Below are 13,854 nucleotides of genomic sequence, written 5' to 3'. Positions count from 1 at the left end.
CTTCTAAACCCTTTCATATATTGAGCTGATTTTTGGTATGTGACTTTACCTTGATTAGTTATAGATCGAGTTTGCATTTCATTCCACTTCATTGATTTTTTACGAAATTATGGCATTTTCAATTTTTCACGGGAACCAGATTACACTTGCCGGTAGGGGACTAGTATTGCTAATGCAATACTCTCAGAATGCTTGTTCTAATTGCAGTATATTTACCACTCAGATTTATTTACTTGATGCTTGATTTTTCACTTCATACAAAATAATTGTAATTTTTTAACTTTTAATAGTTATCAATTATATTTGAATATCTGTGAATGAAAATTTGAGTTTGTACATTTGAATTTGAAATATTTGAATAAAGATATATTTTGAGAATAAGAACATATCACATCATTTCTTTATTCTGAAATTGTCCACTATACAACCTGTTGCCCATCACTGTCCGACATACATTCACAATATCATTAAAACATTGCATAGCAAATGACTGATTCAAAATGATAAATATCCCCTAGCTTGAGTTGCTTACAAATTTCTTGCAGATATTTCTTGCATATGTATAAAAATTGGTTTACAGTAACTGGTTAAAATTTTTTTATAATATGTCTTACTTCTTCATTTCCTTGTTCTTCCCTATTTTCAGAATCCATGGCTGTTCCTCTGGATTATATTTTTTAGACATGATGCCGTATTTTTTGCGCCTGGCCTCCTCCTTCTGTTCACGTCCATACTCACTGCCAGCTCCAAATTTGGGATGTACATCTATGTCATAAGCTGACTTAAACTCCTTATAATTATTCTCTCTTTCCATTCTAATTGGCGTCTGTATAAAATCAAAATTTTGCAAAACAAAAATCAAAATCAATATATTTTATCTTTCTTTGTTTTTCTTCTTTTTAAATCCAGATGACTCTGACAAGACTGTAGCTCTACTGGTGTATACTTGTGATAAAGATGTATCTTGTATATAGGTCTATTTGTGTACCAAGTCTTATCAAATTCAAACCAAATCTGTAGGAGGAGCAATGTTTGAAAGAATTTCAAAGAAATTTCTATTTTTAGTAACATTAACCGTGGCAACATTGTTTATCAAAACCAAAGTATAGATTTATGTATCCTAATACATGTATAGTCTTTGTACAAAGTCCCGTACAAAACTAATAATCTAGTAGTGTGCATCCCTAGATGCAACATTAATTTATGCAATTTTGGTCTAGGTAGGGCTTGCAGTTACTTTGGAATGGATTTGTTCTAAAAACTGTTAACTCGTCACTTATGCAGAAAATGCAGCTTAGATCTGACAAACAAAGCAAGTCTGATGGTGTGCATCCCTTGATGCATCATCCATACATGTTTAATCCAGGTAGACCTGATAGTTACTTGGGATTGGGCCTGCTCAAAAAAGCTTAAACCCGGTCACTTATTTGGAAAGTGTAGGTCAGCTCCAGCATCCAAAGTAAATCTGATAGCATGCATCCTTAGATGTACCATCAGTACAAGTTTGTTCTATGAAGGGATCAAAATTAAACTGGATTAATCTGCTTCAAAACTTTTAACTTGGTCATCTGAAGCAAATATCATAGTGTACATCCCTAGATACCCATCAAAGTTTGGTCCGCGTATGGCTTGAAGTTACACTGGATTGAGCCTGTTCCAAAAATTTAAATTTGTCACTCATCCAGAAAATGGTCTGATCCAGCATCTGACTCAGGTTTGTTAGCATCCTTAGATATATCCTCCATGAAATTTTGGTCACTTTAAGACTTAATAGTTACTGTAGAATGAACCTGCTCCAAAAACTTTAACCTGGTTACTATTGGGGAAAAATTGGATCTGATCCAGCATATGTAACATGTGGTTGTGTGCATTCTTGGATGTATCATACAAATTTGGTCAATGTATGGCTTATATTTACTAGGAAAGAGACCTGCTTCAAAAACTTTTATCTGCTTTGAAAAACTTAAACCTGATCTAAAAACACTAAGCTGGTCATTCTCTGGCTAAAAATGCAGCTTCTGAAACCTGCCTGGTACAATGAAACATACTAGAATCAAGGTCCATTCATCTCTGATCAATATAGGGCATAGAAGTACAGTAAAACCTCGTTATCTCGAACTTGATGGGACCAGGAAAAAACTTCCAGATATCCGAGGGTTCAAGATATTGAGGGTAAAATACTTCAGAAATATGTAGTAAGGACTTCCCAGTCACTTCGACATATCCATGGTATTCGAGATATCCGTGTTCGAGATACCAAAGTTCAACTGTACTTATTAAGAAATTTGCTCCAAAAACTATACTTGAATGCAAATGCCAGGGGTATAACATAAGCTCCCCCAACTTCACTGAGGTGAGCTGAACACCAAACAGAATTGTTCAGTCTAATTGTGCGAGAAGACTTATTGAAATCGGATGAAAACTGTTAGAGTAGCATTTTGAAGAAACTCACAGAAACTTCTATTTGTCATAACCATGGCAACACCATTTGTCGAATTCAAAAACCTATATGGAGAATTATTTATCTTAGCATAGTCTACTTTTGTACCAAAACTGTAGGAGGATAGCTTTTTGAATAATTGTTTAAGGACAGATGGACAGACAGACAACTAGACAGACAGCAAAGACAAACCGATAGATCGATGATGGACAATTTACTAAAGCATAAGCTCTTCTGGTCACTGACAGGTAGAGCTAAAAAGATATTAATCTTGGCAATTTTCTCAAGGAAAAATAAAATTATTAAAGAATATTGTTTTAAAAGATTTATTAAGTAAAATGATATTTAAATTCTGTGAAATCTTTTTATCTACAGTATAATATCCCTGCTGTTCAGAGGTTCTTTGAATTCATATTTGCAACAGTGTTTCCTTTCTCACAACAAACCTGACTTAATTTCACAAAGTCCACATCATTTCCTGTAGAAAACTTCATCATTTTATATTTCTTTTTTTGACCTCTGAAATGATATAATTATATAATTTTTCAACATTCTGTTTCAAGAAATGAACCATTTTTCTTGAAAACAAACAATTCAGTATCTTGTTTCCTAATATTCTTTTGGTTTGAACTCATTGCAGAAAACAAACACAAATACTGACAAGTTCTCAATTTACTTTTTTAAACTTCTTCTTCTTCTTTTTTTTTTTTGCTTACAATTAGATGGCAAAGACTGGCAAGTTGAACTTCCAAAATATTTCAACATTCTTCTTTTAAGCTTAAGAAATACTGAAGCACTTTAAAAAGAGGCCCATATACCACTGAGCTCACCTTAGACTCTTTGGTCCTATTGTTCTTCAACAGATTTTTAAAAGATTCCCCCCATTTTTTCACATGAAAAATTTTGACTCAATATTGTAAATTGGTGAGGAAACTGCAGGAGTACACATTTATTTTTCTAGATATGAAAATAATGACTTACTTTGGTACTCGAACAACAAATTCTTGTGTTGTGATGTTAGATGATCCAGGCTAAAAAAAATTACATTAAACTTGAAATTGAATACTGTAAAATCGCATATTTTTGTGGGGTCAAATTTTAGAGGTTTGAGGAAAAAAATATTGGTTTGTGGGGATTTGATTTCATGGTTGGAGAATGTTCAGTTAGTAATGCATATGAAATTTTATATTTCGTGGTGGTCATAAATTCGTGGGTCTCTTCATACATCGAAAACAAAGAAAAGTAAACTCCCACGAAAATTAGTGATTTCACAGTAAAAAGGACTGTGGACCATTATACTCATTTGAGTCATATTTCCTTTTCTGTCAAACAAATGTGTTCAAGAAATACCTTACTCACTGTGGCCCATAACATAAAATGTAATATTTTTTTAACAATGTAAATTAAGAGTTAATTAACTACATTTTCAACAGTGAAATACATGTATAATTTATCCATTGAATAAATTAAAGTAAATTTGTTTTTACTTTGTGAAAAATATCAAAGTGATATTTTTCCAGTGTGAAAAAAGTCACAAGTGTGGCAAAACTAACTATTTTTTCCCCTTTTTTAACTCACTAGCCTGTACGATATACTGGTAACTTAGCTAGCCTATAAGATAGTGAGAGTAAATTAACAATCCTCACAAAGACTAGAACTCCAAAGACTCCTAAGACTCCAAAAAATATTTTTACAATTTTCATTCTTGTAATCTAGTCAGACGTCTCAGTCATCCTCTCAAGTATGACATCACAGCATATGACAGTGTGTTACAAGTAAAGCAAAAGGAAAATCAAAGAAAATTTCATAAACAAACCAGAAGTCTCTGATGAGACTATAACTCTACTGGTTTGAACTCATAACAAAGGAAGAGAAAAGTAGCACTTACACTTGAAACTTTGCAACAGCAATAAATAGAATAATGATCCTTAGTTTAGTCTCTTTTTGTGGCAAGATTTATTGCAAACAGAATAAAACTATAGGAGGAGTAGCTTTTTAAAAGGATTTTACATGAATTTTAATTTTAGTAACCATTGCAGCATCATTCATCAAAATAAAAAAACAACTGATAAATACAATTAAATCTCAGTGTAGTCTACTTGCATACCATGTTACATTTAAATCAGACCAAACTGTAGCAAGAGTAGTGTTTTAGAAGTATTTCACAGAAATTTCTATTTTAAGTAACCATGGCAACACCGTTCATGGAAATCAAAAACCGATACACAGAATTTTTATCTTAGTGTAGTCTACTTGTGTGCCAAGTTATATTTAAATCAGACAAAAACTGTAGGAGGATCGAGTAGCAAAGAATTTCACAAAAATTTCTATTTTTAGTAATCATGGCAACACCGTTCATTGAAATCAAAAACTAATGTGTAGAATTATGTATCTTAGTGTAGTCTACTTGTGTGCCAAGTAATATTGAAATCAGACCAAAACTGTATGAGGAGGAGCGTTTTGAAAGTATTTCACAGAAATTTCTATTTTTAGTAGTGTTGTCAAATCGGACGATTTTTAGTAACCGGTTACTCGCTTATTTTTCTGATCGAGTAACCGGTTACTTGGATGATTTTTTTCGTTACAGTTACCATATCTATTATTTATCTCTCCTTTACCTATCGGTAGAAATAAAACAAATGTACTGTGTATGAACTATTTACAATTACAAACTCAAACACAAACACAATATCTTCAAAGAATGTTGATTTTAGATGTCGATTGAAACAGACAGTTTGTTTTTGTTTAAGAAAATAACTTTATTGACACATGAAGACAGATATATATAACCATCAATCACCATTTTCACAATGGCTCTCGATCGTTACGTTTTTCTTTTCAGCCCCTGATATATGTCGCGATCAAGGAGAATTAAAATACCCGTAATTACTTGTTGATTTGTAGAGTGTCCAGTAAATCGCTGGTTTCCGAATAGTGTTTTAATCTTAGGTGATTTAACATATTTGCAGTCCCACTTGTATACAATATAACTCCAATTCACATAATTTACATAAATTTAATGTAAATAATTTTAGGTAAATATGTTATTATACATTTATAAACAATATAACATTTATTTTCTACGTATTTACTACGTAAAATGTATTTTTATCCGAGTAACCGAATAGCAGTTTTACTAACCGATACTTGCATCGTTCAACAGTTAACCGGTTAACTGGGTACTCGTTGACAACACTAATTTTTAGTAACCATGGCAACATCATTCATCAAAATCAAAAACTGATCAACAGAATTATTTATCTTAGTGTAGTCTACTTGTGTGCCAAGTTATATTGAAATTGTAAACTGTAGGAGGAATAGCATTTTGAAAGTATTTCACAGAAAAATTTCTATTCTGATTTCAATGAATGGTGGTGCCATGGTTACTAAAAATAGAAATTTCTGTGAAATACTTTCAAAATGCTACTCCTCCCACAGTTTTGGTCTGATTTCAATATAACTTGGCACACATGTAGATTACACTAAGATACATAATTCTGTGTATTGGTATTTGATTTCAATGAACGGTGTTTCCATGGTTACTAAAAATGGAAATTTCTGTGAAATTCTCTTAAAAGGCTACTCCTCCTACACTTTTAGTCTGATTGCAATCTTGCCACAAAAGGAGACTAAATCAAGGATCATTATTCTATTTATTGCTTTTGCAAAGTTTCAAGTGCAATTGCTGGTTTTCTCTTCCTTTGTTTTAAGTACAAACCAGTAGAGCTACAGTCTTGACAGAGACTTCTGGTTATCAATAACTACAATTTTCCTAGACAGAACTATTTAACAGTAAAAAATTTTGGTGTGTTGTCAATGGAGCAAAATGAACAGGGGTAGATAATTCTAAACTACATTTGTACACATTTAGTTTTACAAGGAAAAATCCAGAGTTCTGAATATAAACATGGCACATTTAATTCAAAGTGAGTTTTTGTCTTTATATAGATTATTTTTTAAGAGTTAAAAGCAGATACAAGCTCAAAAAAGTTTGATATGATTAACTTCGCAGTTATTTTCAGCATGTTTAGGAAACTCCTTTTGCATTCTTCAAAAATGTTTTAGAGTGGATTCGCTTTAATTTGCTACATGACAACTACAAGGGATATATATTCTAGCTATGGTGAGGGCTTGTCCCGAGACCAGTTAGATTTATTCAAACTTCACCCATCATACAGATGTTGGATGAGATCTAGCTTTAAAAATTATTGACTGACTTCATTCTATTGTCTTGCCTATCTCATGTATTGGAGGAAAAAAGTAGATACTGATTAAAATCAAGTATGAATCAAAGTGAATCGAAGTACCCCCAGAATTCAAGGTTATTGCTTCCCTTGAGTTTTTACTTAAAGTACAATGTATGTTTTTTCAAAGAAGAAAGTTTGTACAGATATTTTCTCAATACTGCATCAATGCAATAAATTCAAACAAAATAAAATAATTAACTTGCTTACCTAACCGATTGAAAATTTTGGGGAGGAGAGGGGCAAACAAACACATTGATCTTGGCCTAGCATTGTTTACTACTGTCCAAATTTAAGTGAATTCCACATAAGCATTGCAACTTGCCAGAAGTAAGGTGCATGAGTTCACCATGCATCGAACACCCTCATACATGACCAAGCTTTAGCCTGATCACTAAGGACTGTATTATGTGATTAAAATACAAATTTCGGAAACAATTTTATGCTATTCATTGAGGAAATATCATTAATAAACATTTTTTTTTTTGTAATGAGCCAGAATTCACCATGGATTGGACAATATTCACCATGCATCATCAGACAAACATTATGCTGAAACGGAAAATGCCGTACCTTTATCTTGGTGACCCTTAATTAAAACACCCGAATGCTTTTCAATTAGTGACATGAAATTATGTTTATGTTTTATTTAAAAATTAACTTTCTAGTTTAATTTCATTGACTCTATCAATTCACAAATGTGAAGAGATTTTAAATGCATCACATCACCTAAGAAAGACCTTGAAATGCCTAGTAATATGGCAAGTTGCCTTTGTCTCATGGGTTATTATTTTCTAGTTTGTAGAAATAAATTGAGCCCATCTCTAGTCATCATGCATTGATAACTTGAATTTTCACTGAATATCTAGAGATTTTATTTTCTATATCTGCAAAAAATCAGCTGTCAGTTGGGTTCTATATGAAAAAGAAAGTGATAAGCATCGTAAAATGTCCAATGCATGGTTAATTTTTGTTTGATGTATGATGAAATGAACATACTTATTCTAGTAAAAAACAATAGCTCTAAGAAATTAAGTTATGTTCTCTAAGCTTTAATAGCAATTTATGTAAGAGAAAAGATATTTTGTCTTGTTTACCACAAACAAGTCTCTATGCCAAAACCCAATAACCCTGGATTTAATAAATTTTCTACTGGGTATCCACTCAGTTCGCCATATAAAACATGATTTTCAGATTTAAAATTATTGTAAAATTGTAAAAATAAAATTTCTATGATATTGTTATTGTCAAATCCCCATACTCTAAAAATTTGCAAAATCATAAAATTTTGATGTCACTTCAAGGCCATTTTAGTGGTATTTTCATCAACATGATAACAAAAACTGGAATCATTAAAAAGTTAAGATCTTTGGCTTTAAGACAGAAACAAGTAAAATCATGAAGTCACTCAGGTTTCATGCAAGTTATTGCTTAAAGTTGTGCAAAGCAACATATGTGTCCAACAAATTGTTAACTCCCCCTAAAAGTGAATTAAATTTCTTTTTGTGGCTGGTGTCTTGGGCACAGATCCATAGATGCCCAAAATGTTTTGAAACTGATTTTTCCTCAAAAAAAAAAAATTGTTCAAGTGAATCATTCTGCTTGTGTTATAGAGGTCCAGTCCAAAGATTATTTCTATCTACATAGCTATTAATAGCTACCTAGGTATTTAGACCTACTTGAAGTAGCTACTTCTACCTAATTTTACCTGTCTATGAAAATAAAATTAATTAATACATGTATTATTAAGGCACATCTTTAAAACAGGTCAAACTTGCTGTTTATCATCTTGTGCATTTGCACGGCAAAATTCAGGGTGTTAATTTGAAAACTTTTATCAGGGTGGAGAATGGAAAAGAAATGGATGAAAAATCACCCGACAAAAATTTTTTCTAAGAATGCATGAAGATAAGTTTTAAATTGATACAGATTTGGGAGACTTAAGCGTTGTGTCTCGCATACTCAATTTTCTTACTTTTAATCTAACCCACATTAAAACATCTTTGGATCCTTATTTCACTTGTTATAGATACAGATTTGTAAAACATTTTAGACTTAGTTTTTATCCTTCGCTACTGGAAAATTAACTTGTAGTTTTTGATGCAAAATTGATAAGTTAGAAAGTAATAATTTTTGGGCCAAAATGTTTGTCAAATTCATCATCATTGTGACCGTATTAAGAACTTTGGTACTTGCCATATTGCACCGTTCCATTGTTTAATGTCCACAAAATGCAACTAAAGCAAAAAGTAAGTAAAAATAGCTACCTGAGTAGGTTTAAATACCTAGCTATAAGTAGCTAAGTGTAGGTAGAAATAGTCTTTGGACTGGACCTGTTATAGGACATCTAGTTACCTCTGCCATACTTCTTGTCAAAGCCTCAAGAAAGAGGATAATATTGTAAGACTAGAATTAAAACTTTTTTTTTAAATGAGCCAAAGTGATCAGCCATATCTATGTACACTACAAGTTCCTTTTTTAGGATTTGGAGTTGTGCCATTTAGCAGTCTAGACGAACTCCAAAAACGAAGTCTTTGGCTCCATCATGCATTGCGGCAAATGGCGTCCGAAGTAAACAAACAATGAATTGTTGTTTGCTTTCTCCAAATATACGGCCACATTATGGCTGTATTTGGTACATTGTGACTTTTTAAATTTTTGTTGAATGAATAATTACACTTATTAAATTATTTTTGTGGATACTGACTTATTTATCTCTTACAACCCCTGCATAATAGTGATTTGGATAAACATAGAATTCAATACTACATGTACCAGTAAGAATCATTTTCTTACAATTATAATTTATTGTCACCTTGAATTAAATTTTATGTCGTTCCTACAATAAAAATGCTTTTATTTATTTTGTAGACACCCAGATTGTATTTATTTTAATCAGAAAATGTGCATTTTTTACCACAGAGCAGAGACTATAACATGTTCATTTTTAGAAAACCTAGCTGTTTTGTCCTTAATTTTTAAAAGAGTGATTTTTTTAAGTTTTCAAATTGATAGATAATAGTTTTAAATAATGTTTTCATGATAATATCTATTCGTGTGATAAAAAAATCGGTAAATAACGATGGTGAGAACTTAGTTTCAATTCAGATGTCATACACAACCAAAATACCTAAATGATAATTTATGTGTAAAATTCAGCCAAGTATTTGACAGTTACAATATATATATATATATATATATAGAGAGAGAGAGAGAGAGAAAGAGACCCATTTTGCATGTACTTCCATTTTATTATGCATATTTACTTTTAAATCATATCATTTTTTTCTGTAATTGATCTGACTTGAAACTTCAACTTTGAAAGTAAGTATCTCCTTTTTTGCAAATAGAATCTAATATCTGACAAATACGATCTCTTCCGAAGACTTGTTGTCGTTCAGGGGTTTTCTCCCTTATGCAACTTGTGGGTCTCCCAAGTCTGTATATTGGACAAAAGAACTCTGAGTCAGGATTAAAATGTATAAAAATTTATTCTTGCTTGTTGTATTTAATTTCCACAATCTCTTTGAATGATTATCCCTATTTCTTGCTCCCGCAGAAATATTATTTCTCTCCCAATTAGAAATGGGAATAAAATATTCTCAAATGGGAGAATTAAGTTTTAGGGAATTATAAATAAATTTACAAAAGTATAAAAGTATTTCCCAAAATACTGGGAGTCCCTTCACAATACAATTGATAGTTATGGGAGAGTTATTTCACCTCCCACTAATTTTCTCCCACGGAATAATTCAATATAATTATTAAAAGTAAAAATAAAATATTATCCCAAAATTCATCAGCTCCCACTAATTAATTAATGTTCAATAGTAATTACCCAGGGGCTCTCGCTCCCAGACATGCTGGCGATACGAGTTGTAAAGCCGAAGTTACAAACTTGCAAACTGACTAGTCGATCGAATATAGGCATCGGGCTCGATTGTCGTGACGTCACAACAAAGTGAAAATACCCGCCATCTTTGTCGTAGCAAAGAAGCTTTGATATGCTGCCATGCCGATCGGATCGACGAAAGGAATCACGCACCCTAGGGCGCAGATAATTACTGTTTGGTACATTTGGGACTTGTGCTGATGAACTTCGTAAACATAAACAAAAGCAATCGTAAACAGTTAAAGCGTGACTTGGGAATGTAAGATGTCGAGGAATTTCGGGGTAACGCTAATTACCGACCTCGTCCCAAATGATGAACTTGGTAAATATACAATGGGTGATAAAATAAAACATACAATTAATTAAACATATAATTTGTCGTTTTATAGTCCAGTATTTTACAGGGAGTATTGTCTAACTTGTACTGTGTATTTCCACAGAAAGTGTTTCCCATAGTAGTGGGAATAATTAGGGAACCGTAACAGACTTTTATGCAACATTTCAGAGTTCTGGCATAATTGCCATACTTTCCAAAACTTTGCACAGGCTGTTTTTATAAACCACTGATTTTTGCCGAAAAATCGACATTTTTTGTGTGTGTGCGCTTGTTTTCAGAGTCTTTCTCAGTCTCAATTTCTTACTTCTGTTCATGGCTTTTTTGGAGTTCTTCTAAACTATTTAACTTCTTGACCAGGTCTATATAGTCACAAATTAGACTGAAGAAAAAATAATAATGATATATGAATATTAATTTATACCCTGAAATAAACCCTCAAATCACAGGTTCTTCATTTTTTTCAACAATTTAGACATTGCTAAGAGCGTGAAACTCTCCATTACATGTATCATTTAATACATGAAAATGTCGGCTTAATACTGCCTACCCATTTTACTAAGTCAGAAATCAACAATCCCCAAGAAAATCTAAAATATTTTAAAAGCATATTTCAAGGCAATTTTACAGCGAATACATATAAAGGTATAACATAATCAGAAAATTTCAGTTTGATTGATAAAGTATTGAGGCAGAAAATTGAAAAATCTCTAATAATCCCAGTTTTCAATTTTCCCCGGCCTGGGTTTGCCTACCCATTTTACCAACACTCCTGTTTAGCTTCTTGACCAGGTCTATATATAGAGGATATTCAATGTTTTGTACATGAATATGGAATTTATTTCACAAGTGGGACAGGATTTTTTTTTATATTTTCATGAGTGCAAAGCTACTACCTTATTTATGGATACTGTTTAACAACAGAGTCAAACGTACTACGATGGCATTGAAAGGCAAGTTGGAGAAAATATGTTGTATAGCAGAATTCAGGGAAGTTTCAACTAAATAAACTTTTTTTATATAAAACACTATTAAAATTTTTTACTCAAAGAATACCATTTTATTTTCTCAATATGATAATATCATGGGGTAAGCCAAGAAGTTCACATGTTCTGATACGTAGTATCTACGTAAGAATCTCTAGAAAATCGATAAACAACGCTTCGTCCTATGCTCCAAATCCACCCTATCTATGGATTTTTTAAAAATTAGAGCTAAAAATAAGCCTTTCGACCTATATGCCCCATCGACCTTTACCCCAAAATTACGGTACTCTATCTTATATAACAGGCCAGGGAGTTTTTTTTAAATACTCTTCGAGAAGGGAAGGAAAATCTTGATTTTTGCCGCACTTCTGGTATTCTCTCACACTGCGAAAATAGATAGTTTTCATATGATGTATTTTCTCTCTGAGTTATTTCCCTTGGCCGCCATCTTGGTGGTCAACCTGGTTATTTTTCCTCTTTGTCTTACCAAATTTAAGAGAGTGTAGAAGAAATATTTGGGGAAAAATCTTTATAGAATAGAAACTGTGAAATAAAGGAGGCTTTAATAGATGTATATTTTTCAGAAAAACATATTAATATGCTTCCTACCCCACAATGGCCAGTATAAAAAGTTAAAGCTGGTTGAATAATGAAGGAATATGGGTATGTTGACCTCCAATATGGCAGCCAACGGGAAATAACTCTTGTTATTATACCTCTACTGATTTTTTCCCTTTATAACATTAGATCATTAGATGTGACTAATTCCCTAGAAATCATCATGAATGGACTAATCCCCGTGCATTAGTCATGTGAGCTAATCCCTGCTTTGAAAGCTAATTCCCGGTTATCCATAATCCTCTAGATTTTACTTTTACATTGGAATGATATGTGAATGGACTAATCCCCGTGTGTTAGTTCAGTGAGCTAATCCCTGCTTTGAAATCACGCTATCTGAATCCTCTAAATTTTACGTTTGTATTGGTATAATAAAACAGTTAAAAGTATATCATTGCAGGAGTTAGCAAGATTCCAGTTACCCTGGACCAAGACTATTTCCCTTGGCTTCACCTCGGGAAACAGTCCTGGCCTTGGGGAACTGGAATCTTGCTAACTCCCTCATTATATACTTTAACTGTATATACTAATTTAGGCCTACTGAAAACTATTTATACCATTTTGATATCCGTTCACACTGTGTCAGAATATCACTTTTATTCAACAAATAAATTACAGTATTTCACTGTTGAAAATGTAATAAAGTCACAAATTAGACTGAAGAAAAAATCCATTAACTTTTTACCTGGCCTGGTGTCTTGGTCGTGGCCATTCTACGTTTCTGCAGCTGCTATTCATAAAATGTCACTCATAGCATGGAACTGGAGTCGATGGATTTATGGAATAAACGAAAGTGGAAACGCTAGTTCAACAAAGTTTCGTTATCACAATTTTTATACAACTGTTATTTAAAAATATTTTTTTAAACATTGTGCATAATATTCCTTTCTTTCTTATTGTATTTTCATTATTCTATTCCATTTTTTAAAAATACGAAACTAAATATATCTATTAGGCAATGCGTGATCAGAAGATTCGACCGCGAAATGATCTACAGTACCTGGTCATACATTGTAAGTGAATCATAATTTTATTTTTCCCACTGTATATTTCATTGAAACTGCATTTTTCTAAAATATTATTGCACTGTTATTTTGTTGATCATTTTTTATGACTAAAACACCATAAAATGTAGAATTCTTTGCAGTTTCTTGATATAATTTCAAAATAATTTTATTTGTAGGCACTGCGGTTATACCATACGTCAAATGCGAATTAAAAATTTTACGACTCTAAATTGTTAAGAAATCATAATAATTCGAGGTTAGAAATTTTTGTCTTGATGATTTGATAAATTATTCACAATGATTGGTGTATCATTTTGTTTAGCATTATAAGAC

At 32.2% G+C, this 13,854-nt stretch overlaps 1 protein-coding gene across 1 annotated transcript in view; it reads right to left on the bottom strand.

Moving 5' to 3' along the window:
- LOC133190569 (general transcription factor IIF subunit 1-like) overlaps positions 1-13,292 on the bottom strand; it is a 48,714-nt gene extending 35,422 nt beyond the window's left edge. Inside the window, exons 1-4 of the mRNA XM_061326271.1 lie at positions 13,200-13,292; positions 3,422-3,471; positions 2,887-2,959; positions 615-826 (exon numbers count right to left, since the gene is read on the bottom strand). Of these exons, the coding sequence (XP_061182255.1) occupies positions 615-826; positions 2,887-2,959; positions 3,422-3,471; positions 13,200-13,226 (362 nt within the window). The 5' untranslated portion in view covers positions 13,227-13,292. The remainder of the gene's footprint in view (positions 1-614; positions 827-2,886; positions 2,960-3,421; positions 3,472-13,199) is intronic.
- Positions 13,293-13,854: the final 562 nt, after the last annotated feature.

Source organism: Saccostrea echinata, unplaced genomic scaffold (assembly GCF_033153115.1).
Source record: "Saccostrea echinata isolate AGI-Se365-2 ecotype Australia unplaced genomic scaffold, CSIRO_AGI_Sech_v1 ptg000022l, whole genome shotgun sequence".
Lineage (NCBI taxonomy): Eukaryota > Metazoa > Mollusca > Bivalvia > Ostreida > Ostreidae > Saccostrea > Saccostrea echinata.
Note: the sequence above shows the minus strand (reverse complement) of the source record. Positions and strands in the feature narration are given on the sequence as shown.